Source organism: Hydra viridissima, unplaced genomic scaffold (assembly GCF_058129835.1).
Source record: "Hydra viridissima isolate aposymbiotic clone 2 unplaced genomic scaffold, HvirCarnegie_v1 scaffold_12, whole genome shotgun sequence".
Lineage (NCBI taxonomy): Eukaryota > Metazoa > Cnidaria > Hydrozoa > Anthoathecata > Hydridae > Hydra > Hydra viridissima.
In genome coordinates this window covers 11,069,542-11,096,650 of record NW_028324311.1, presented here as the reverse complement: position 1 = coordinate 11,096,650, position 27,109 = coordinate 11,069,542, and the positions used below count along the sequence as shown (strand labels likewise).

Sequence of the window (27,109 nt, the reverse complement as noted above, 5' to 3'; positions counted from 1 at the left end):
AGAGTTTTAATGAAAGGTTTTAAGAGCAGGACCCTACGCAAAAGAAATTTGTTGTTAATAATATCGGTAATCAAATAAGGTAGCGTAAAAGCGGGTAACTTTAGCTTAGTATAGTCTTTTGGGTCTTTTAAAGCGCATTGAGTGGTATTGAGGCGCATCGCTTAAAAGTTGATTAAAGCGTCTTTTCAATGAAATATTATTTCACTGAAAAAAGAAGTCTCATAGGAAAAATGTGTTGACCTCTTCCTAAGTAAAATTCTAGACCAATTCTGAGTTCTCTTTTTAAATAATTTTTTAAATAAACGCAACTTTATAATTCATAAGATGTTCATAAAGTGCTCCTATTTCAAAACTTCAAAAATGTAAGGAAGAATTGTAAAATTCAAAATTGCTCAAAGATAGCTCTTTAATTTAAAGAATGAAGTGGCAAACGCTTTTAGAGCTATCATCAGATTTCTTACAGTCATCACAGGGAAAGATTTTCTTGATATAAACTCCACAAAGAGTAGCGTATGTTTTTTACCAGCATCTACAGGATTTGGGGTTCATCCATCTTTTAAAAAAAAATCACACGAATCTACCTATCCAGATTTGACATCATATACAAAGCTGTTTATCAAACACATGTCTATCGTTTCAGCCAACATTTTGGGAAGTTCTGCTGTGTCTTGCTTGTACACCATCGTTTTTTAACAGCTTTGGTATTAAGTTTTAATCGATGTTCGGCGGTCTTGTTTTCTCAGCATTCAATTCCTAATATCTAATGTTGTAAAAGTTGTATAATTGATATCCAATAAACATAGATTTGTCTTTACACCACTCTTTAAGCATCTTCAAATAATATTTGAAGAGCGTTGTAAAAACAATTAACTACTCCACATTTATATATATATATATATATATATATATATATATATATATATATATATATATATATATATATATATATATATATATATATATATATATATATACCCAAAGTTTGTTTAAGTTAATGCCAAAATGCCTAGCTAGATAGAAAACGCTACCATTACACCCTATTAACGCGCCATCACATATATATCACCAAAGATACATTACATAAATAAACAAATCACAAACCCCCTCCCCCCTCACAATATGTTGATTCAATCGCTAAATTGCTTCAGCAAAACCTTTTACTGATTATCTTTTTTAAAACATTAACCACCTTTTCAAATTTCTCTTACTTTGGTAAATGAAGAAAACTCATTTTGTTTCACAATCGCATCACTTACTTTGAATACGAGTTCTTTCTTTCAGAAGTAATACGTAAGCACAAGGATAAAATGAAAAGTAGGCAAACGCGAAGAAATGTGGTTTTTCCTGTATCTTGATATAATTATAAAAATATATAACTATAAAAAAAAAACAAATATTAAAATAGTTTTTAAACATATTTAATGTTAAACAAGTCAACGAAGCAAGAATTCATATATAAAAAGTTCTAATTAACTTCAAAAAAACGATTCTAATTTTCAAAATGTCTTTTTGATTTTATTTATAGAGTTTAAACCTAGTAAAATATTGTTTAACATCAAAAAATATATATATATTGAAGAAAAAATGAAGAGGTTTTTGAAACCAAATCAATTATATATTTATGTTTTTTGTATGGAATCTAACAATGTTATGTGTTATTTTTATGCGAAATAAGTTTTTTTTTTATTCATTTTCCTATTAAACCACACCCACCCATCCACCTACCAAGATTAAATTGTTGGTTCACCTCTGATAATAACCATAAATGTTTCATCAAAAAGAGTATGATTTAATGAAATAATAGAGTTCAGTGACCTTCCCACATAATTAGTCTAGCATAATTAATCTCGCATAAATTAAAATCAATTTACTTTTATGAACTTTCTTTTTTTAAATATTCTCTCTAACACAACTTTTGGTTTTTATTTGAGTTTATAAAAGCATTTTAAATTATCTTGTCAAATGAAATACCAGATTGTTTTAAAATTTGCAAAATTTAGTGAACTCACTGTAGAAACACGCTAAAAATATTTCATCAAAGGTAACAATGAAAGAAACAACTAAAATCTCCTTGTTGTAGTCGTCTCGTCGTGAAAATATTTTTGTTTACAATAAACTTTGTCCTCTGGGTGATGGGCGTCTTAGTGTATTATATAATTGCCACATTTATAAGATAAAGTTAGTAAAAGGTTTTCTACCAATCGAAAAGCTGGAAAGACTTCTATTGTCAGGAAATAACGAATTTAAGTTTTATTTTTATGATGAGCAACTTAAACATTTAACAGATCGAATAAACTTACAAATGATTAACAAAATTTTTAATTACCAAATCATTAGTTAAATGATTTGTATTCTACGATATACCCCTATTTATCTGTTATCCTTTAAAGTTCTAATGAGCTTTAAAAACAAATAACTTCCGAATATATTGACATTTTGAAATTAATTGCTTTTTACTATTAACACATATCCTATAAAAAAGGAAGCACACATAGCATTTAAAGCAGTTCGAAGGACGAAAATTTAAATCAAGTTTAAGTTTTCAGCGAACGCACTTCACAAGATGAAACCTACCTTGTTAATAGTAACAGTCATAGTATGCTGTTGCCAAATTGTGAGTTCTTTAAACAGCGTTGGATTGGTAATAAATTCTACGAGCTCCATGACGAATTCAACGATCACAGCAAACACATCCAGGCCCGACATCGAAGTTACTTTTAATGAGTTTTTTGTGCAAGTCAGACGACAATCTGGATTGATCTCAATGCTGAGAATGAATAAAAATAAAACCCAAGAAAGAGTACTAAATATCAAACTGGATGCAATCTATGAAGTGGATAGTGCAGGGAAAAAGGTGAAGCTCTTTTTTAGTTTTCGTTACTTTATGTCAATTTTTCTATTTCGGAATTTTTCATATTATCTGGAAACATTTTTAGATCAGCGAGAAAGACCATTTTGTCACTGCATTTGACAATCAGTACTTCAATATCTCTGTAAGTTCAACAACCATCAGATATGGTTTATCAGTTAAACTCTTTAACTTTACATCATTTTTGGGTTTTGCGTCAGTGACTGTGGAGTTCATGATTTTTACTACATCTGGCAACATCACGGTAGAATCTGGCGAATCGTTTTACATAAAAGCTGGCACAATGAAGTTTAATGTTGTTGTCAAGTAATACTGTCAATGATAATTTTTTCCAAATATACCTCCACCATTATTTATTTTTGTAATAATAATAGTAAAAATATTTATTTATATGTAATTGTCTTTTTTATTAAAGGGATTGGATATTTTGTGGGATGGCCTCTGCTTCTTGTAAAAAAGGCGTCGTCGGAAGTTATCTGGATGTTCAACTTGAAGTTAAAGGTTCGAGTTATATTTATTCTTTATTTAAAAAATTATTAAACAATTTACGTTTATAAAACTTTTAATACGAAGTTAACTAATTTAAAAAGTTTTCATTGATTTTTTTATTTTATATTTAAAGCTGAAAGCGATGGCCAAGAAGCTAAAGAACCGAAGATCTCTGGAGAAATCAAAGGAAGGAAATCTCCCAGAAGTAAATACAATCAAACATCTTATGATATAGGTGTATCATCTGCCACTTTTTCAACGATGGTATGAACTTAATTGTAAATAGTTCATTTGTAATTGGTTAGTTACTAGCCTTAAAAAGTTGCTAATATTAGGCAAGCATAAGTAATCGTTATTTCATCAAAATAGTTTATTTAATGTATGAATATAGTTCTGGAAAATAATCACAATTAAATATCATTAAAACTATTTCATAAAAGTAATAAGAATGAATTATTTGTAAAAAAAATAGTAACAACTAATTGTTTTAAAAAATAATTTGAATAAAATACTTCTATTTCTAAAGGTTTTAACAAATGGTAACTGGACAGACATGCCAGCTGGTTTTCCCCGGTATGAACTTCAAGAATCTAAAAATATTTTTATCATACGTTTTCTACAATCGACATCTGAAATGAAATACGATCCTATTATCGAACTTCAACCATCAAGTGAAAATAACTCATCCCTTGTTTTGGAGGCTCAGCCAACAAATGCATCTACCATATTCTTTAACTCAACAAATACCACTCCACAATATCCAACAACTACGCTCTCTGGAGTCACATTAAACAATAATTCAAAGCTATCAAACGCGCCTGCAAACTTGAAAAGCAATTTAGCTATAATGGCTCTTTCTTTAGGAGTCTTTTACATCAGCAAAATGTGCTAAATTTTATCTGTAATTGTATAAATATAATTTTAACGCAGACGTTATTCGTCGAATTTTATCAACTTATGTATCATTTTTATAGAATTCTAATAAAGATATTTGTTTGTAATTCACCAATAGAATGAATTATAAATACTTAATTGGTATTGTTTTATTTTAAGTTTTATTACCAATTCGGTATGAACACAAAATTAAACCTTTCGAAAAATAATATTTAAATAATTTATAAAGGTGAAAGTGAAAAAATGAATTTCTTACACAAATAATTTATAAAGTTAGATTATAGTACATTGTACCAATAATTTAGGTACCCGTTTAAAAAGTCTAAATGGTATTAGGACGTTAAAAAAACAATATTAGTAATAACATTTGAATCTGTTCTATTGAGCGATGTTGTTTTTATACTAGTAGTTTAACATTAGAGCACGAATATCTTATGACGTCATTTGGGATAGTATCATGGTTGTTGATAACTTCTAGTTACTAACAACCACAACTTTAGTAAGTTCGTGACATATTACACATCCATATTACACATCCAAATTAGCATTTTACGTAAACTTTAACTCTAATCCACTATTCTTTGTTTTCTGAGGAACAAAAACAATAGTTTAGTTGTAGATTTTTAATCCGCAATTTTGAATTTTCGAATTTTTAAAAGGAATCCCTTACCCAAGGAATTATTTTCTGTTGATCGGACATCTTGTAGCTTCTTGTTTCATTTAAAATGTCTGATCTTTCATGCTCAGTAGAAATGTTACAATCTTTTACAATGTGATATGAAAGAATTGTAGACTGTAGAAAACTGTTTACTCTGATCTCACAGGATGCCATTCTATGCCTATTGATATTAAAATTCGGGCTAAAGATTTGTAAAGCGAAAATAGAACACGCTGGACTTGTACTGTTTTTGAATCACTAATTCTAATTCGAAGCATTGAAATTGTAATGACCAGAAATATCTATACGTCAGTAAATTAAAAACGGAACATAAAAACTTAATGTCTTTTTTGCACCGGGACATAAAAAATGATTAAGTCTTTTTAATTTAACAAAAGTATTCAAAGAACCAGAAAGGAACTATTGTTTTTTTAAATAAATTTCATCAGGGTGTTCCAAAAATTCAAAATTCTAAAATTACTAATGCTCTGTCCTGTATGTGGTACATATGTTTGTTGAACTTTGTTAGATTTTTAGCATATTTACTAATCTGTCGTGTTACTTTAGTCTTACAGGAAAGGCCGGATGGGGTGGGGGTTAAAAATGGGTTTAAACCTTCGAAAATAGAAAAACGTCCCATAAATTCCGATTTTAGAAAGTTTATAAAATTGATAAATTTTGTGATTTTTCGAAGTTAAATACTTAATAAGACGCATTAAATATTGCGTACACTTGCACTTTGTTCTCTTAAAAACAAAACAATGAAGCAAAATAATGTGGAAAGCTCTCCAAAAAGCTTACTACAACAAAGCCTACTACAATAAAGGCTACTACAACAAAGGCTACTACAACAAAGCCTACTACAACAAAGCCTACTACAACAAAGCCTACTACAACAAAGCCTACTGCAACAAAGCCTACTGCAACAAAGCCTACTACAACAAAGCCTACTACAACAAAGCCTCCTACAACAAAGCCTACTACAACAAAGCGCAAGTATATCAAATCAATTATGGATCAATTTATACAGTTTAAATGCAGGAAATTATATAGTGGATTCAATATGATGTGGAAACTGAAAAAGGTTGATAGCAGCGCCGCACTACACTAAGAGAAAGCTTCTAGTTGTATCTTCACTGGCTGATAAAAAGCGTAGATAAAAAAACCTAAAGAAACACAAGCAAGTTTTCCAGTAAGTAAAAAAAATGAGTTGTTGAAGAATGCATCAAGGATTTATTGTTTGATACTACTGCCTCCAACGGCCTTAACAAGGGAGCAATAATATAAAGTATTGATGATTTTAATGAAAGCGCCGCTTTTCTTTCTAGCCTCTAGGAATCAAGTATCTGAGATCATTTTTATAGATGCTTAGTATCAGTTGTTTTAAACTGATCTTAGACCAGAATGTAATTTTTTTGCCAACGTAAAGGATTCTTGGGGAAGCTTTACTACTAATGGCAACTGCAGAAACCACTATGTCTGATGATGTTGATGTAAGTGAAGAAGTTCTTGATTTCTAAAGAAAACTAGTTATTAAGAAATATAAGAGATGACTACAGAGACTTAGCAGAGTGTGGGTTGAAAAATAGTGCGGTGGAAACCTGGAGCTCCAGGTTGTCACAACCCCAGATTTTGTGCTTTTGGAACATAGGTAGTCAAAAGAAACTCTGCATATTCCTCTGCATTATTTATATTCCTCACTTTCTCTCTGCTTCCGTTGGCTGTGATGCAACTCTTAATGATCTGAACTTGTTAAAGAAGCTGTTCAGCTATAGGAACTTAGATCCTCTAGTTGTTGAAGCTGTATTGACTGTACTGAGAAAATACAATTGGTATTTAACACCAGAGATAATTGTGTTCTGTCTATTTTCTGCCAAGCTTTTTTCTCACCAACCGAATATACCTTAATTCTACAAACTTAAGAAACCTGTATCACTGGTTGTTTCAGAAGCAACTGAATTGCTTGACCTAATTTCTTCTCATTCATTCATTTTCTTCACCATCCTTGAAAGGGATTTCAAATGCCTTGAAGTTGATCCTGAACTTTGAGACTGTGATCAGAGCTTTAAGGCAGCAAGGGATTTTATTAAGATAGTCAAAGTTATAAACGATGTGACAGAGAGAACCCCAAAGATTGCACAGGACTGTTACAAAAGTCTGATAAGGGATGACAGAGTGAGATCCGAGATCCTCCAGGGCCAAGAGAGCAATATAAAACTGCATCCTGATTTCAAAAAGAATTCACTGAGTTCTTAAGTTATTGATTTTTTTTCAAGTCATCACGCGATTAATTGAATAGTTTTGATTTACAAACATTTTTTCACTCATGTTTCTTTTATAAGTTAAGTGTATTACAGTAAAATTTATCATTCTGTTAAAAATTTAATACTCTGCCCAGTGGGCAAAGCGACGTCGGAACAACGTCGGATCGACGTCGGAGCTGACGTCGGATCGATGTCGGATTTACGTTGGAAATGGAAAGGTTAGGCGACGTCGAAAAAAAGACATCGGGCGACGTCAGAATTCCGATGTTAAACCAACGTCGAGCGATGTTAAACCAACGTCGAGCGATGTTAAACCAACGTTGGAACGAGGTCAAAATACTGACGTAAAGACGATGTCATTATGTGGTAGAGCAATGTTAAACCAACATAATAAATACAATTAAAGAATAGCACATATTTTCTGGCGTAAAAGAATTCATTACAAAAAACAACTTTCTATTTTGCATCAGTATCTTTCTAGAGACGCCCACCATTCCTGCCAACAACTTTGCTAGAGCCTACCGCAATACCTTGTGAACTTCCGCTTTGATATCGACTACCATAACTTCGCTTCTTTTCGTCATGACACAAGCTAAATAAAAGTTGAAAGTATAAAGGCATAAATATATAAAAACCAACTTTAATTAATTTAGAATTTCAAATCATGTAAGTAAAGTTATTTCGGTTACAAAAACAAGCAACTAATGAAACTTCAAAAACATAATCCATTAACTACCCGACAAGAACAGCTTAAACTGACTGAAAACGTTAAAAACTTTCAGAAAAGTTAACCAATTTACCATCCTTACAGGTAAATAAAAAAAAAACTTTTTATATTAAGTCTGTTTTGTTACTTCAGGTTTTCGTCAATGTCGATATCAGCTAAATTGTTGTCAACTTTAGTGCAGTAGTAGAATAGTTGTAAGAGCGCTCACCTTGTATTCATGAGGTTTGCAGTTCAACCCTTTCCTACTTCTCTGAAAGTACCGCACATAATTCTTTTTTCTGCGTAGAGACCAATTCATATTTCTAAGTTAAGAGTTGAACAAAATGACACAACTCTCATAAGTGGCCACACATCTCTCATGAGATGTTGTCATTTCTCACAGATACAACAAAATCAACAAAATTTCTGTTCCCTAATAATTATAGCCACTAAAACTGTTAACTCCCTAAAATTAGAAAAATGAAATCAACAATTTCCTCTTATTGACTTTTATGGAGACTAAAAAGATGCTGAGAAATTTTGAAGTATATTTTAATGTTTTACAAATAGTTTTTTTTTTGAACTTTGCATCAGCAGATGTCATTTTTTTTTACAAAGTTTGAAACTCTTAGTGGTTATCAAATATCTGGAGACATGAGTGTGCTACAGACAAGTATATGACATATTTGGTAATTGATCATGTCAATGTGATGTGTAAAAAAATTTGAGTACCTATTTCTCTTTCATCACCTTGTGCCAAATACTTTTTAAACTTTAGTCAAAAAAACTCAGCTCAATCAATCAATCCTTAAAAAGTGCAAATTTTGGTGCAAAGTGTTGCGACTGCCATAGAGGCCTAAAAAATTTTTTAGGCCTCTATGGCAGTCATTTTTTGGGTTGTATCCATTTCATCATCAAAATATATCAATAAATAAATATTCTTAATTATCAAATATGCATGGAAACTTACATCAGTTCTCATGGTTTACCCAATATCTTCTTTAATAATTTTTTAGTCTGCATAAAAGAAATTGTTAAAAAAATTAACACCATGAACTACAATAGCATAGACAAATAAAACTTATAAACTTAAAAGTTACTCTACCTTTAATACGCTTTGAAAAATTTTTGTGTTTGTTATTATGTTGCACATTTAGTGTTTACTCAGTGCTATCGGTCCCCACAAAAGCATCACAATATTACCTTTCTAACATGTTAATATTTTCTTTTAATTTAATCCCACCATCTCTTGAAAGACGGGCAACCTAAAAGAAAAGCATTAAGATACTATTGATATTATGTTTTACTTTTTATCTTAATGCTTGTTTTACTGTAAATAGTATAAAAACAGATATTTTTATTGTACAATTTGTTAATAACTTTAAATTATACTACCAAGACAGAGTTTTTATGTCTATTCACCCTAATTTTTAAACCCTAGTTTTTATGGTTGTTGTGATGTTGATTTGATATGATTTGAGGATGTATTGAACTATTTTTTTATTAGGATGACTAATAACTTAACAAAACAAAATTAATAACACGCAACATAATTCTTAAATATTTTAATATGTATTCTAAAGTCTACCCTCTTTACAAAGTCATTCACAAACTTAGATCCCTCAACTGTACAAACTGGTTATTATTTTATCATTATTATTGTATTAGGGTGAGTGACCCTAATACAATAATAATGATATTTATTAACAATGATAAATAATGATCAATTACTGCTTTTAGCTGACTCAGAACGAAGAGATTCAACTTCATTGTTAATAAATTATAGATTGTCATCAGAATCATTTTGCAGAGCATCATTAATTAGATTATTGATTTCTTGATTCTGTGCTCTCCAAGTATTAATGTAAGACATCTAAAGAATAATGTTAAAAAGCTGTTGAAAAAGTTTTAGATTGTGATACCAATCCATTTAATTGCATTTTTGAATATTAATGATTATCCCACTATGTGCCTATCCGAAAAGATTAACATGGAAACAAGAAAGTGGGACAAGATCATGGAAACAACAGAGACAAGATCTGTAAAGCATGATGAAACAGTTAACACATCTAACAAAGTGTATATTGGCATAACCACAAACATTTATTCACAAAAAGCTCAAATACTCAACAACTCTAAGTATTTGTAGAAAATAAAAGAAAAATTCACCACATTCCATTATGAAACAAGTTCCCTCATTTAACTATTTAGAAATAGTTTTTAACAGAAAAGCATAACATACTTTTTACCTGATGATTGCAATAAGCATGAAACTTAAAGTAGTAAAAATTATGTAGTTTTATTTTAAATTTATCACATAAAATAAAATATATTACTCTGATTTTATTTATTGAGCACTCTTGTTGAATTTACATACAGAAATAAACTTAAAAACATTGCAGTAATGAATTAACAAAATAAGTCAGATAAATATTTTTTACTAATTTACATACATACATACATACACACACACACACACACACACACACACACACACACACACACACACACACACGCACACACACACACACATACATACATACATATATATATATATATATATATATATATATATATATATATATATATATATATATATATATATATATATATATATATATATATATATGTATGTATGTATGTGTGTGTGTGTGTGCGTGTGTGTGTGTGTGTGTGTGTGTGTGTGTGTGTGTGTGTGTGTGTGTGTATGTATGTATGTATGTAAATTAGTAAAAAATATTTATCTGACTTATTTTGTTAATTCATTACTGCAATGTTTTTAAGTTTATTTCTGTATGTAAATTCAACAAGAGTGCTCAATAAATAAAATCAGAGTAATATATTTTATTTTATGTGATAAATTTAAAATAAAACTACATAATTTTTACTACTTTAAGTTTCATGCTTATTGCAATCATCAGGTAAAAAGTATGTTATGCTTTTCTGTTAAAAACTATTTCTAAATAGTTAAATGAGGGAACTTGTTTCATAATGGAATGTGGTGAATTTTTCTTTTATTTTCTACAAATACTTAGAGTTGTTGAGTATTTGAGCTTTTTGTGAATAAATGTTTGTGGTTATGCCAATATACACTTTGTTAGATGTGTTAACTGTTTCATCATGCTTTACAGATCTTGTCTCTGTTGTTTCCATGATCTTGTCCCACTTTCTTGTTTCCATGTTAATTTTTTCGGATAGGCACATAGTGGGATAATCATTAATATTCAAAAATGCAATTAAATGGATTGGTATCACAATCTAAAACTTTTTCAACAGCTTTTTAACATTATTCTTTAGATGTCTTACATTAATACTTGGAGAGCACAGAATCAAGAAATCAATAATCTAATTAATGATGCTCTGCAAAATGATTCTGATGACAATCTATAATTTATTAACAATGAAGTTGAATCTCTTCGTTCTGAGTCAGCTAAAAGCAGTAATTGATCATTATTTATCATTGTTAATAAATATCATTATTATTGTATTAGGGTCACTCACCCTAATACAATAATAATGATAAAATAATAACCAGTTTGTACAGTTGAGGGATCTAAGTTTGTGAATGACTTTGTAAAGAGGGTAGACTTTAGAATACATATTAAAATATTTAAGAATTATGTTGCGTGTTATTAATTTTGTTTTGTTAAGTTATTAGTCATCCTAATAAAAAAATAGTTCAATACATCCCTCAAATCATATCAAATCAACATCACAACAATATATATATATATATATATATATATATATATATATATATATATATATATATATATATATATATATATATATATATATATATATATATATATATATATATATATATATATATATATATATATATATAGCAGACTATTTGTTAATGGCTCTCAATAAAGTCTTATGTATTAAATTCAAATCTTCCCGATAAATATACTTTTTCAATAATAATAATTTTTATTATTATTAAATAACTTTTTTTTTTCCAGTAAGATGTTTATTTTCCGGTATTCAAACTTCCAGTTAAAAAAAAATATTATAAAATTACCGTGGTGTGACCTACCGTGGTATGTAAATTTTATTTATTAATAAATAAAATTGTCGATTTACGTCGTATTTATGTCGAAAGACATCGCACGATGTCAGAACAACGTTGGTAAAATGACGTCATTTTGACGTCGTTTCACGACGTTATAACAACGTCGTAATAAGTCGGTTGACATCGCCGATGAAAACCCAACGTAAACCCGACGTCGGATTGACATCGCGTGCCCACTGGGTGTTCTATTTCTCTCTTCTGTTCAAATTTATTGATTCCCGCCATTAAAGTACCTATGTAATAGTCTTGTCAAAAAATGCAAAAAAAATTCACCAAATTTATCTGATAAATTGTCTAAAATCTGTATTTACGGAACGTTTTTCTATTTTTGAAGTAAAGGGGTACCACGAGTCGTTTAAACCCATTTTCAAAACCTCTCCGGCTCTCCTGTTAGAAAAAAGTAACACAACAAATATTTGTAAAAGTCCAACAAATTCAACAAACTTCAACCTTCAAACTTCAACTTTTGGGGGTATTTAAGAAACTTTCAATTAAATTAACTATTAAACTTTTATCATCTTATATACGTATTATATATATATATATATATATATATATATATATATATATATATATATATATATATATATATATATATATATATATATATATATATATATATATATATATATATATATATATATATATATATATATATATCATTAATGTATATAGGTAGCACCTCCAGGTTAGAATTTTTTTTAAAAAATATTTTTTTGGGACACCCTAATATTTCATGCTATTTTTTTTTTTTTTCAGTGCAACATCAAATTCTCACAATTTTTTCATTGCAGAAGTATACTCTTACGAATAATAAAGTTTATTCTGTAAAATGTTTGCTACATTATGTATATGTTATGGGGAACATCATTATCAAAAAACATTAGAAAGAGATAACAAAGCAGTTACGTCATTTATTTTTAAAGATTTTTTGATTGTATTGATATTTCTCCCTCGGGAGCAAGTTTTAAGTACTTAAACAAAATAATAACTTGTTTTGTTTTTTTAGCTTGTTATCTTTAGCACCTTTTTGAAATTATGAAGTAACAATTACCATAGTCTTGAATTTAACAAGAAGTTGTTAAGTTCTGCATTAGACATAATTTACAACATTCAAATTATGCCAGGAAATGCATTAAATAATTGTTATTTTTTAAAAGCATAAAATAAGGACAAAGGTTCCAACTAAGGTTGTTGAGCATCAAAAAAAGAAAGCCAAAATTATCTTTATCTTTTCTTACAGAAACATGTCTTTGCTAATTTTACTGGTGGTTATGGCATTCGCAATTTATTGTCGAACTACAAATGCCACATTTAATCGATCAAATTTGGAAAAAATGGAAAACAAGACTGAGTCACCATTTGTTACTTCTGTTGACGACTATTCTTTGGAAATGGCAAAGGGTTTTGGGAAATTCAAGCTTATTAAAGGAACGAAAAGGGAGAAAGTCATGCTAATGCAGATTGCAATTGCAGAATTAGGTGAAGTAGATAAAAACGGGGTAAAGAAATGCAATAATTTTGTTTTTTAATAATTAAATCATAAACTGTTGCACTTTCTAATTACTTTATTTACCTCGTTATTTATAGATAGACTCAAATGGGCATTTTTACAAAACATTTGCTAATGTTAGCTTTAATGTGTCGAACGAAACTGTCGTAGAAAGATACGGATTACCAGCTCTATATAGATCTATTTCACTATCATTAAATGATAATGCTACTTTAGAGATAGGTTGCCTGTTATTTAAACTAGCTGGAACTATTAAGACACCATCTGGAGAAGAATTTCCAGTCAAGAAAGGAAGTTTTAAGTTTGATATATCAGTTAAGTAAGTAGCTGTATACAATTTATACAAAAAAATTTTCTGAAATTTCTTTGGACTTTGTTTGATTTGTTACTCTAAATAAACATTGTTATATATTCGTTTTTGAGCAGAAGCTGGAAATTTTGCGGACCAGATACAACTTGCATGATAAAAAATCAAAATCTAACAGCAAGTTTTTTGGATATTGGATTAGAAGTCACGGGTAAATGTTTTTAAAAGTTTGCTTTGTTATAAAAAAATCTTTTAATTGCAAGAACTTCCTATAAATTTTTGATAAAAGTTGTTTTTTTGTCTGTTTATTATCAATTTATATTTAGAACTTATATTTATTATAAAATTTTTTGTGATTGAAAATTTAGGCAGAAATTTAGTGAACCCTGTATTAGCGCGTAATCAAAAAGGAAAGAAGCCGAAAAATGGTGGACCTTTGCAAACATTTCAAATTGAGGACGGGGAACTTATATTTCCTTCCATGGTAAGTGGGATTTTAAATAATTTACTTATTGACTTCTATATTAAGCTAACTTTTATTTGGTTGGTTTTAGTATCGCAATGGGAGTGGCCATTGGGTAAATTTGGATGCAGAATACCCAAAAATGGTTCCGAACGGACAAAAGAATATTTTTTTGGTTCGTTTTCCAGCCTACCAATCAGAATATTACTATGAGCCAGTTGCCGCAGAAATCAATAATAATAAAGTCAATAACTCAAACGTTAGTTTTTTAAATAGTATTAGCAACGTCATTAAGACGAGCAGTCAGACACTGACACCGCCTGATATTGAAACTTCATTTAATAACGTTTCTGTGCAAATCAGAAAGCAATCTGGCTCTATGTCAATGATGAGGATGAGACAAAATGGTGTAAAAGAAAAAGTACTTGATATCAAATTTAATTCTATTTATGAAGTGGACAATGCGGGAAACAAAGTAAGAATGTTGCTTGTGCATATAGCTTTGGTTTATAAGTTTGGTTTTCATGTTGCTATACCAAAAACATATTTACCATTTGTTTAGATCAAGGAAAATGGACACTTCATTAATAATTTTACAGATCAACCCTTCGTCGTTTCTCAACAAGTCACAAAAATAATAAAATATGGATTAAACGCCAACGTTTTTATTTTTGCATTGTTTTTGGGAAACGCATCGGTGACCGTGGAGTTCATTACTTTCACCACGTCGGGCAACATCACAGTAGAATCCGGAGAGTTGTTTTACATAAATGCTGGCACCATGAAGTTCAACATCATCATCAGGTAATGATTTTTTTTTTTTGAGGTGAATAACAATTGGTTTCCGGTATTCGATATACTTTAAAAAATGTAAAGGCAAATGACAACCTTTTTAAATTTTGACCACCTAACAAAAAACCAAATTAATGTAATTAACACCTATGCAAAAGTAAAAAGAATTACTTTTTTCTGTTTCTGAAGAGATTGGATGTTTTGTGGAATGCATAATGTATCGTGCACAAAAAACATCAATGGAGCTTAAACATCAATAGAGATGCGAGGTTTTTTTTTTATACACATTTTTGTACAATTAAGCTATTATATAACTTTTTATTTAATATATTTTCTTAAAGTACACAAATAATCTAAAAATGTTTTTCAAAATCTAAAGATATTTTTCATATTTTTATGCTATAAATATTCGTTTACAGCTGAAAAAAATGGCCAAGAAGGTAAAGAGCCAAAACTCTCGAACAAAGTTAGAGGGAGGAAGGCTCTGAAGAGCAAGTATTCTCCTTCAACTTATGATGTTGATCAGTCGACAGCTACATTCTCAAAAATGGTAAATTAAAGTAATTGAAATATTAAATTTATAGACAGAACAAATATTAAAGCTGTGTATTTTTGTTTACAGGTTTTAACAAACGGAAATTGGACAGATATGCCAGATGGCTATCCGCGTTACGAGATACAAGATAAAAAAAAGATATTCGTCATACGCTTTATTTCATCGAAATCTGAAATGGTATACGATCCTCTAATTGATGTATTACCCGATAGTGGTGCGAGTTCATCTGCAAAGCTTATGTCAGGAACTTTAATAGCTTTCACGTCATTTACGTTTGGTTATTTTTGTAAATTATAAATTTTTTTTGCGATATCGTTGTGCATAAACGATATAAAAGACGGAAATCAAAGGAAGGAAAAATAACGCTGTAGTTAGTATTTTAATAATAATTATTAACATTTTAGTAAAGCACTAGTTTTTATTTTTGTTTTATTGCATGTAATTTAAATAAAATGCATCATATCTGCTGCTGTGGGTCATTTTCTTCAATAAGAATGAAAAAGAATATCAGAACTTGACTGTCAAATATTTGAAATATTTGAACTCGCAAAACTTGAAGAAAGAAATTGACTGATTCCTAAAAATTCGATAAGTTTGATTCTCTAGCATATAAAATTCGATTAGTTTGATTCTCTAGCTTATAAAATTCGATTAGTTTGATTCTCTAGCATATAAAATTATTTGATATTTTTTAAAATCAAGTTTAACGAGTTTTTTTTTATGTTTTCTTGCTAAAAAGTTTTCTTCTTTTTCATTTTTACATTTCTCTTACAAGAATAATTTAGTTTACAGTTTTATTTTATATATATATATATATATATATATATATATATATATATATATATATATATATATATATATATATATATATATATATATATATATATATTAAAACAATAACAAGATTACCTCAAAAAATTTTATTACTATTACCGTAGTGTGACCTAACAAAGTCCTACGCATTATGAAAGTCCTACTTTAAGAAATGACAAATTTCGTATGCATAAATAAACGTTTGGGGAAGGTAGCTTAGTTACTTTAACTAGATATCTAGTTTAAGTTAAGATAGATTGAAATTGACTGTTTCGAAAATTTCTATTTCTTGGTATGAATTTACAAAAACTGAGAAATCATAAATTTGTTGTTAAAAAAGAAAAGTTTTCAATTTGTTTAGATTTTTCGTAACAAAAACTCAAGTTAACAGTTTTCTGTTTACCCCCTGTCAGCTCTGCGCAACCTTTCACGACGGTATTTCCACCTGTCAGCTCTGCGCAACCTTTCACGACCCCAGAAAGCACACAAATAACGTTGATTAACGTCGATCAACGTTATTTCAACGTTGTTTCAACGTTGTGTGCTTACTGGGACGGTATTTCCCTTTTGGTATCAAATACTTTTTTTACTCTACAACAAAATGAGTTTTTTCTTAAAATTTCTCTTTTCACTACAAGCTAGAACTACAAAGAAATAAACAAAAATAATATTTCATAACCAAGTAAAATGCGTTAAAAGTATAAAACAACATCATCTCAAACAATCCAGAAAATTTTGTGCACTTATCTCTCCATTCTCATCCAGGTCATCTTAGTCTATTATAGTAGCTTTTTTTTCAGGTTTTTCAAAGTTCAAACAAAAAAACAGAGGAAATACTTCACCCTGCACAGCTCGAAAGACTCCTTTTTTTTCTTTCTTTAATAATAATAATGATATTAAATAATAATAGTAATAATAATAATAATAATAATAAAATAATAATACAACAAAAATAACAAAAAATTAAATATTGATTGTTTTCATACACAATAAAAACTTCGACATTATTTTATCTCTCACAATTCAATTTTGATGCTTTTTTGATGCTTTTATGAGAATTTGTCGCTTAAAACATTTCTCTTTGATCAAAGAAGTATTTATAATATACTTATCTTTTAAAGGATTGTTAACTTACAGCTAACTTGCAATTAACTTGCTACTAACCTATTTCCTATACAATCAATCGGAAAAAAGAGATGAAACTCAGCGGTTATTTTTAATGTACGAAACAAGAAAAGCGTACTTTGTTAAACAATTCCATTTTTTTGCAGCTTGATGTTCTTAATAGCGACACATTTCATTCAACGAAATTCATTATTGAATAATAGAGATTTAAAAAATTCATCATTTTTCATTTATTTCAATACTTCGTCGAGTTTAGACGAAATATTAATATGGCTTATTTTAATATTTTGTTGAGTAATAGTTTATTTTTGGGAAAATGAGAAATTTTTTAATTCATTTCCTTCGCTAAAGTTTTAATTTGATTATTTGCGTTTTCGCTTTTGACCAATCGCTAGTTTTTGCGTGATTTCTTGCGAGATTAATTGCTTTTTAAATCAGTGAAAAAAAAAAATCAAAGAAAAAAAAAAAAAAAACAGAAGAAGAAAAGTTTATGAAAACGACAAATCCGGTAAGTGATAACTTACAAAAACAAATATAATTTACAATGTTTTAAATAAAAATATTTTAGAGTTTAAATTTTTTTTTTTTTTTTTTTATTAATAAAAAATTTTAATACACAACTGCCATATAAATTTTTTTACAGCAGCCTGGAAACCTTTTACATATAACACAGCTAGAAAAGAAAAATAGAATTTAAAGTGAAAAACTCCTACTACTTTCATAAATTTTGTTGTTTTACAAAGAATTCCTAAATCAAAACAGCTAGTAGCTCCTCAGAGTGATTAGTAATACATCGCAAATCTTTTGCTTACGTCAAAGCAGATTCTTTTCTCATGATTAGATAACATTGAGTGGAAAGAAACAAATCTTGATTTCATTAAGATTAAATCGAGATTTGTTACGTAATTAAGCAGTGATTAAAATCAACATTGACTAATGCCGTCGGTCAAAACGAAGAGCTAATTATATCATGATTTCGTAAGAGTTCATTTTCCAAGATAAAACTGAACAGACAACAAAAATAAGATACTATACTGAGTGAGCGAGCAAAAAAAGCAATACTAGAAGAAAGGGAGAATAAGAAAAATAAAGTTAAAAAAAACTTCAAGCAGTTGGAAAAACCACAGGTAGACTCTCAGCTGAAACTCAATCATTTCGAACTCAATCCCCCCACCACCACCACCACCCCCACCACCACCACCACCCCCACCACTTCCACATAACGTGAACATGATTTTGGATTGAACCAAATCTTGATTGTTACTTAAAATATATCCAGTTATCGCAAAAAAAGTGTTTGAATCTGTTTAACATACTTGTTGCCGAACTTTTTTTAATAAAGTGGTCCACCACGCCCACTAACTTTTACATATTAACTTAAATGTAAAAATATTTATTAGTAATATATTTAGTCTACAAAATTCTTTTTCAATAAATTCAAGGAACATAAATATACTAGGATTTTAATCGTATTGTGACGTAAATAACAATAGAACTTTCATACAATATAACCCGTAGTCGGTAACAGAGGTGTTAAAATGCTTTAAATAATTTTCACTCTTTAGAGGAATCTACAAAGGACAAAACTGAAAGCTACGGAAAAAATGGGTGTTTTTTTTGTTAAAAACGATGTTTTCTATTTAAACAAAAATAGCTATATAAAATAATTCCTACATAAAGTAATACATATATAAATTAATATCAATATGATATATTACTTATACAATATAATACATATACAAAATCATTAAAATGGATCATCGTATTTCACGTCTATAAAAGTAGTTTATAAAGTTGCATTAGCCAATCAGCTCGTAAGTTTTATTCTACAATACATGTGTGTTCTTTCAACACTTCCGTTTTTATTGAGTATATTTTTACAATTTTTGATGATATCAGAGTTTCTTTTAAAAAACAAGCACATTAAAAAAAAATTTAAAAGAGTGGTGATTATAAAATATTGAAAAGAAAAGGATGTTATGTAATTAGCGAAAGAGCTTTTTTTAAGACAAAAAAAAATTTTTTAATCATCATTACAAAGAAAGTTTCAAAAAGTATATTTAATCACGAATCACGAGTTGGAGATTCGTTGCAATAGTTTTACATAGTTAAAAAGATTCTCTTTTCAACTCTTTTTTTTGTTTGAAGTCTCTCTACCTAATTAAACAATTGACAATTTATCCTTAAAAATCCGAACACTAACGAACACTTACGAGTTTTTTTCATTATCTTAAGTAATCCACCTTCTCTCTTTTTACATTTGTCAGTTTCAAGTAATTATAAACAATGGTATTCTACGCTGTGCAAGTAAGTACCTCTACATCCATTAGAGTAACAGTAGAATTACATTTGAATTAATCCATGGAATCATTTTGAATAAATCCATGGAATCATTTTGAAATAATCCATGGAATCATTTCAAAATGATGTACTAAAGACTTAAAGATAGCTTAAATAATTTTTGTTTTTTTTCAATTTTTATTTTAAAAAGTTGTTTTCCTCCCGTGTATTACATAAATTTATTGCATAATTTTTTTACATTTAGTTTGGATTTTAAAAATGTTTAATAAAAATATTTTTGTCGGGCTGTTGCTATCTGCTGTCGTGATAAGCAAAGTGGTTTCTGATGATCCTGAAGTGAACGTCACAGTAAACAACATATACCTTAATGTGAAGGGGAAGTCGGGCGCAATCGCAATGTTTAGAAGGGATAAGGGAATGAGAGAAAAAATCATCGACATAAAAATGGACTCGATATATGAAGTCGATGGCTCGGGAAATAAGGTATTGCATAATAACTTAACACATCTAAATTTTAGATATTTTTATTATTAACTATTTGTAATTACTTTTATTTCTTTAAACTTAGATTAATGAAAAAGGTCACTCATTTAACAATTTCGCTAAAACAAATTTTACCGTATCACAATTAACTTCTTTAAAAAAGTACGGATTATCCGCGCAAGTATTCAGCTGCAAAAGCTCTCTGGATAATGGTGCAAGTTTGGAAGCGGAGTTCATTATGTTTGGAGAATCCAATAACATTACAGTCGAATCCGGTGAGACATTTGAAGTAGCCACCGGCACTGTAAAATTCAATGTCATTATTAGGTAAAATTTAAGTTTGTTTGTAATCTGTATGAATTTTATTATTACCAAACTAAGTTTTTTCTCTAGAGCAGGAGTTGAAGACTCATATAAAAAAACGGCCAATTAAACTGGACCAAAATATACACTGCAAAAAATATAAAAAATGAAAAAAAGATAAATTTCTTTTTGTTTATTATTTACTGCTTTGAACTGCTTCCTGGATAGCGTTTTTTTTTTTTTTTTTTTTTTTGAATTTGTTTAAGTCTGGTTTGAAAAAAAATTCAAGTTTAGGGTGTATATGAAGTTTCAATGGAAAATCCTGCACCGGTTTGTGTCATTTGAAAATAGAGAGATTTGAAAATTTTCCTGCTTCTTTAATGTTCATTTTCTGAGCGAATCGCTATTCACTATCAAAATGCCGAGTTTTATTTTGCAAATTTTACTCCTAATAATTGAATATCTATGTTAATACTACATGGCTATGTTAAAAATCCATAGCAATGTTAATAATGTTTTTGAAATAATCACTCTAATACGTACTGTTTGTATTTAAACTGCTGTGGTTTTTAATTCAAAAGCTGACCATAACCGGCATTTAAGATGGTAGTCGCAAATTGATTCGAATCCTCATTTGGGAGTTAGCTTAATGGAGACTTTGCCATCGAAGAATTCATCAAAAAAGATAAGAAAGTTGTTTCATTCACTGCGTCATCAACGGAATGAAGGCGACCTTCAAAACCCTTTTTGGACAGAAGAAAAAAAGGGAAACGTGTAATACTGCCCCGCGTATGGACGGTGTGAAAATGCTACGTCCCTTCAAACGAACTCATTGAACAAACCGTGTTGAAAATAAAAGTAAAATTGCAGGCACTTTTGAAAAGTACAAAGTACAGTAGAACAAATCGTTAAAATGATTTATGCAGAGGTACCGGTTGAACACGATGAAATTCAGCACCCTTTAATTGTTAATTTCTCGAAAGCTAGAAATTAAAAAAGGAAAGATTTTTTTTGTTTAGTGTAAAAAACAATGGTCAAGTATTTACAGTTCAGCATTATCTATTAAAAGCTATAGAAGAAGAAAAAGTGTGCAATTCTCTTTCTTTGAATAAAACTACTTAAGATCTTTACTAATGTAAAGCCTCTTCTTCTCAGCTCAATGACATTGAAGAATTCCAATCAAGATCTTATAATCCAAATTTAAACCTTGGGTTTTCATCGTTACCTATATATCAACTCATAATGTTTTTACATACGGCAAGGGTCGAAATTGAAAAGCTTTTATTACCAATTGGTATGATGGGAGAAGATGCACAGGAAAGTTGCTGCAAATATGTGAGGTATTACAGGGAGCATAACAATTAGACCATTATCTGTAAAACAGAAGTATGAATTGCCAACTGAAATCTTTAATCCCTTAGAGATCCCCAAGGGAAGCTAAATGTAATATCAGATGAGGATAAAAATAGTGCATCAAAAAAAGACAATTTCAGTTCATAGACAGTGTTTTTTACTATTTTACATTAGAACTACAATCCTCAATTTCTAAATTGTTTCTCTAAATATCAAAAAATTTTCACTGTGCGCTGAGTACCAAATGTGTTATTTACATGAGAAACCAATTTTGGCTTAAAAGTGAAACAAACAATAATAAAAATGATTCCAAAACTTCAAAATATGAGAGTATAACAATTTACAAAAAATTGCATATTTGTACAACAATTTTTTAAAAGATGTAAAATATTTTAATACTGCAAGACTCTTTTAGGTCAACAAAATTGGTCTTGCAGTTTGATACCCCCTCCTGCTCTAGAGATGCTAGCACTCGAACTTTTTGAATTTAGAAAAATTTTTGTATGAGCTTTCATTTGTAATGTGGCGTAATTACAATTTCTTATAAATAATTGTTTCTTTGAATAGCGGTTGGAAATTTTGCGGAATGCAAGATACAACATGCAAAAATAATGGAAGCTACCTTGATCTATTATTGGACATCAAATCAGGTTTTTACCTTATCTTTTTTTAACAAAAGGTTTAAAATATACTTTTAGGTGTTTGTGACTGCTAAACGTATTTCTTACGTTCATCGTGTTAACACAGTCGTATTTTGTTAAGAATAATACAAATCTGAACCTCGATAATTTTAGCAGTATTAATCAGCTTTGATAACTTTTCAACTTTGATAAACTGCCTCTCTCAAATTCATTAACCTTTCGGACTACTCCATTTAGCATTTTTCAACTAATTATTAAAACTTCATTTGTATTTTCAGTGAGAAACATTGTTAGAAACTAAATTTATCAAAAACACGTCGAAAGACGTGTTTTTGATAAATTTAGTTTCTAACAATGTATTCACTGCACACCAAGGTTTCACGCAATCAAACTTTTTATAAAACTTTTGATTTACGCGGTAGTCTTTTAAATTGCAAAAATGGAGCCACCACTTCCTTTTATCCTATCTAGTATTAATAAAGTTTGCATATACAAAAGTTATAAAAATATTGTTTTTATGTACTACACGAGGAACACATTTAATGTACTCTTTGTGAAGTTATTACACGAGCAAAACATTCAAACTATAATTAGTTTAAAAATATTTAAATCCACAATTCTCTTCCCCTTTTTTAAAAGAGGTTTCGGTACCTGTTTCTTTTTCTTTTTTCTTTCCTTTTTTTTATTTTGTTGTAAATTCCGTTGCATCCAGGTGCAGAACATTTAAGCAAATTGTTAAATAACAGACGAAGCAGGTATAAGTCACAAAGAAGGTATAAACTTAAATACAACATTACATCAGGTATTCCCAGAAGATTAAAAACTCCTATCTCCAGACAAAAAAAAGAGAGTTGGTGCTATTAGAGAGAGGCATATAATAACACTGTCGACGAAAAATGTAAGAAAGAGCTGACAAACTAACGTCAGACAAAATATGCAGGAGAAATCTCTTTTCTAATTAAGAATTTTAAGCTCTTCATTCAACAATTTTATTTTAAACTTTTCTAGTATTATTCAAACCAAAAGAAAGCTAAAAAAAGTTATGTATTGGATTATTTTTTGTTTCGCCGTTGATTTTTTAATTTCGATTTAAAAAAACTTAAATTAACTGTAAAAGTTAGCTCATTAATTTCTCAATTTGATTTTGGAAAAGGTTATAGATTTTGGAAAAGGTTAATTTGTAATTAATGAATAGTTTTTGAAAAGTTTTTGTTCATGGGATGTTTTTTAGTACGCAGTTTTGCGGGATGCTTCATCCTTTAGTACTTTTGTAGAATGTTTTTTTGTGGTTTGTAGTACTTCAAGATTAGTTTCTTGATCAGTAGTTTAGCTTTTCTTCCGGAGATTTTTTTCTTAAAAAAGACTGGAATAGAACCATATGTATTGTCAAAAATTGTTAAAATGCTTAATTCTGGAAATTAGATGCTGATATTGAGGTTGTATATTTTTTTATATTAAGGTGATTACATTAATGCTACGAACGATCGGTTACCGAAAAAATCTCCCAAAAGTAAGGGAAAGAAATCAGCTAATGCTTCGAATGTGCCTGTCACCTATATTGTTAGCAATGAATCTTTCGCTACATTCTCTACAATGGTAAGTTGAAAGTGCAGTTCATGCATCTTTTAGTATGTTAAATGAGGATTATTGAGAAAACAGGTTACATATTTTAGAAAAGTTTATTTTTTAATTTAAACAAGTTTAAAAATTGTTTTTCTTTTTAACACGCCGATATATACAGGCTAACGTTTCCGGTCACTATCTATGAGATTGCAATGCGCCAAGTAATCGATCAACCATAATTTTAAGAGCATTTTACGCTCATTTTAACATTTAAAAAAATTAAAGTTACTTATGGAAAAAGGATACTCTATATTTTATTATAAATGCTTGCAGCCGCTGTGGTGTTTTTTGAACTGAGAAAAATTTGCGTAACTTCTGTTGGAGTGTTGTTTCATTCTTTTTCGATGATGTAAATTTTTTTTTTTTATCTCAATTGACTAATCTAAATAATGTTCACTTGGATCTCATAGGTGTTCAACTGAATATTGAGGCGGCCATTGAATAACTTCTTTGATGCTTTCTAATAATGATTGCTTAACATTTCGTGCAATGTGTACTTAGAGTCATCATTATGCAGAAAAAAAAAATTTGGATTAAATGTTGAATTGTTATAGATTTTATTCGAAGATGTCTTCGTCGGCATTAAAATTATTTTTCCATCAACGAAAACTAGTTTTTTCACAGAAGTAGTTATACAAGTCCACACCATTATGTAACCCCTTTGTTCAATTGTTTCTGTTAAATTTTTTAGCTAAAGTGTTGTGCCTGACTTTTGCCACACTTTGACTCGGTATAGCGAATATCTCGAAACTTTCATCTCATTAAATAAAATTATTTAAATGATTTCGGATTATTTCAAAATGATTTCGGATTGTTTGCATGAATTAAGCATAACAAGCCGGAGTTGCTATATGATTTAGTTAGGAAAGTCAAATAATGTACAAGCTGCCATCAATAGAATTGATAGTATGGATTAGGTGATAAAGTATTCAGCCGACGTTTCTACTTCTGTTTTACAATTCTGACGAGTGGCATACTTTGTTAAAATATTCTGAATTATTTTGCTTCATCTTTCTCAAGCAATTTTTTGTTATCATAGGTTACACCATATGTTACATGATATGTTACATCTTATATTGCAAGTTCAAATTTTTTTTATAGGTTACCATTTTATTATTATGAAATAATTCTATTTTCTCTATTTTATTATTATGAAATAATTGCTATCTCTATTTTCTGTATAAACAGTACAGCTGCTTTTGAACAACTCTAATTACAGAATGTGGTATGAAGATTTTCTGATACCATTTTCTTTTAGGTATTAAAAAATGACAATTGGACTGAGATGCCATCTGGATATCCGAAGTTTGAAATACAAGACGGAAAACCAATATACACTTGTCGATTCTTTGCGTCAAATTCTCTAATAAAGTACGATCCATTGATTGAAGTAGTACCTTCAACTGAACCAGACGCTCCTGAGCCAGAAATGAGCAATGCATCTGTAAACTTAAACGTTAACTCTGCTACTCTAGTTCTTTCAATTACAATCTTACTTATTTTCAAGTATATATTTAATGCTGATTGATAATTATATTTTAGCGGCACCACATCATACTACTTATCAACTCACTTTTATGTAACCATACTTTAATTTACTATAAATATTAGATTTTTTTTTTCGTAACAATTCACACATTAATTTTAAGATATGGTACACATCTTACTATTAAAACTAAAACTTGAAAAAATTTTATTTTTAATGGTTAAAAAAAGTTGTTCGAATTCAAATTCAAACTAAGATTAAAGTTATCTGAGTTTTGATGATTTATTTGCAAAACTAATGTAAGTAGTGCTTTATAGTATTTGACTCGTAAGTACTTTTAGTACTTTTGGCTTATGAATTTTACTTTTGCTGAACTTATGGAGTATATTCTATTTATTATTGCTACTAAAAAATGTCTTTCTTCCTTTTCACCTAACTTCATTAATTATAAAACTTCAAACCAAAGTTTTTCAGCATCTTAAATGTATGCTATTTTGATAAACTTTATTTTGAATTGTTGTATGTTAACTGCACTTTATTCAATTGAATTTTTTATAATTGTAGTTAGTATATAGCTCTGTTCTTAAGTTTATAAAAAATTTGAAAGTAATTTTGATGTATTTATTTCAACTCTGTTATTTAATAAATGTCCTTTTCTTGAGAGAGTTTATACCGACCATTCTTTGTATTAGAAACATTTTTTTTGAAAAAAAATGTCTACCAGAAACGGTTTGCATTCTCGAAACTACCATACCATATACAGCTGTAATTTTGATTTTGAAAATGTTCTGTCGGTGTTTAAAAAAAATAAAAAAAGTTTAAAAAGTGGGTCTAGGGTTTTTGGTTCAAATTTTACAATTTTGTTATATAAGAATAACTTACAAAAAAATTACGGTAATCAAAGCCTGTGAAAATTAACCAGAAAATTTAGGTCCCCCTGTCCTAAATGTAGAATAAAAATTAAACTTAAAACCAAACTCTCGCATACACAAACACAAAGATTTGAACCTATTTATCCTAATTTTTCCGGTATTATTCTTCCGGTATTACTTTTCCGGTGATTTTTTGTAAAACATCTTTATATACATCAGTATGAATATACAAAAGTTTAAAGTTTGCACCATTTCTGGAGGTTACCTATCTTGAACAACGGAAAATCATTGAATAGGTCTTATGGTATATATTCTTATTTTATTGAGCAAGTCCGCATAACAAAATTTAAAAATTTAACAAATTACATTGTCGTATTTATGTCTAAACAATAATGCAAATTCCAACTTGTGAGTTAAAATAGGAAATGTCAATAAAATTAAATACGCAGAAACACACTATAAAATGCAATTAAAAGAAAATATTATGAGGTGTCTTATTTCTATGATCAACACTGTATAA

At 29.1% G+C, this 27,109-nt stretch overlaps 2 protein-coding genes, 1 long non-coding RNA gene and 1 pseudogene across 4 annotated transcripts; 3 read left to right on the top strand and 1 right to left on the bottom strand.

Annotated features, from left to right (window-relative positions):
• Window positions 1–576: 576 nt before the first annotated feature.
• On the bottom strand, window positions 577–1,378 carry LOC149881257 (uncharacterized). The gene is made up of 2 exons (XR_016445461.1): window positions 1,257–1,378; window positions 577–760 (listed from the first exon to the last, which is right to left on the bottom strand). It is a non-coding gene; the product is annotated as an uncharacterized LOC149881257 (long non-coding RNA).
• Window positions 1,379–2,479: 1,101 nt separating this feature from the next.
• Window positions 2,480–4,394, top strand: LOC145194190 (skeletal aspartic acid-rich protein 2-like). Its single transcript, XM_080071819.2, has 5 exons — window positions 2,480–2,854; window positions 2,937–3,175; window positions 3,285–3,370; window positions 3,492–3,622; window positions 3,885–4,394. Exons 1-5 carry the CDS (start codon window positions 2,564–2,566, stop codon window positions 4,248–4,250), a joined length of 1,113 nt encoding a protein of 370 aa, XP_079927945.2. The 5' UTR covers window positions 2,480–2,563; the 3' UTR covers window positions 4,251–4,394.
• Window positions 4,395–5,567: 1,173 nt separating this feature from the next.
• On the top strand, window positions 5,568–20,311 carry LOC145194221 (uncharacterized; annotated as a pseudogene). The gene is made up of 12 exons (XR_016445598.1): window positions 5,568–6,102; window positions 12,718–12,862; window positions 13,202–13,467; window positions 13,550–13,790; window positions 13,898–13,989; window positions 14,147–14,262; window positions 14,333–14,716; window positions 14,804–15,045; window positions 15,223–15,302; window positions 15,453–15,583; window positions 15,656–15,959; window positions 20,073–20,311. The product of XR_016445598.1 is annotated as an uncharacterized LOC145194221 (transcript).
• Window positions 20,273–25,759, top strand: LOC149881256 (skeletal aspartic acid-rich protein 2-like). Its single transcript, XM_090067956.1, has 5 exons — window positions 20,273–20,311; window positions 20,397–20,638; window positions 22,535–22,617; window positions 24,068–24,204; window positions 25,490–25,759. Exons 1-5 carry the CDS (start codon window positions 20,273–20,275, stop codon window positions 25,757–25,759), a joined length of 771 nt encoding a protein of 256 aa, XP_089924082.1.
• The last annotated feature ends 1,350 nt before the right edge of the window (window positions 25,760–27,109 follow it).

Bases quoted from the DNA above. Each gene is read 5' to 3' on its own strand.
- LOC145194190 (XM_080071819.2), top strand. From the start codon at position 2,564: ATGAAACCTACCTTGTTAATAGTAACAGTCATAGTATGCTGTTGCCAA. The intron at 3,176-3,284 runs GTAATACTGTCA...TTTTTATTAAAG, and splicing joins AAGTTTAATGTTGTTGTCAA to GGATTGGATATTTTGTGGGA. The intron at 3,623-3,884 runs GTATGAACTTAA...CTATTTCTAAAG, and splicing joins CTGCCACTTTTTCAACGATG to GTTTTAACAAATGGTAACTG.
- LOC149881256 (XM_090067956.1), top strand. From the start codon at position 20,273: ATGGACTCGATATATGAAGTCGATGGCTCGGGAAATAAG. The intron at 20,639-22,534 runs GTAAAATTTAAG...TTCTTTGAATAG, and splicing joins AAATTCAATGTCATTATTAG to CGGTTGGAAATTTTGCGGAA. The intron at 22,618-24,067 runs GTTTTTACCTTA...TTTTATATTAAG, and splicing joins ATTATTGGACATCAAATCAG to GTGATTACATTAATGCTACG.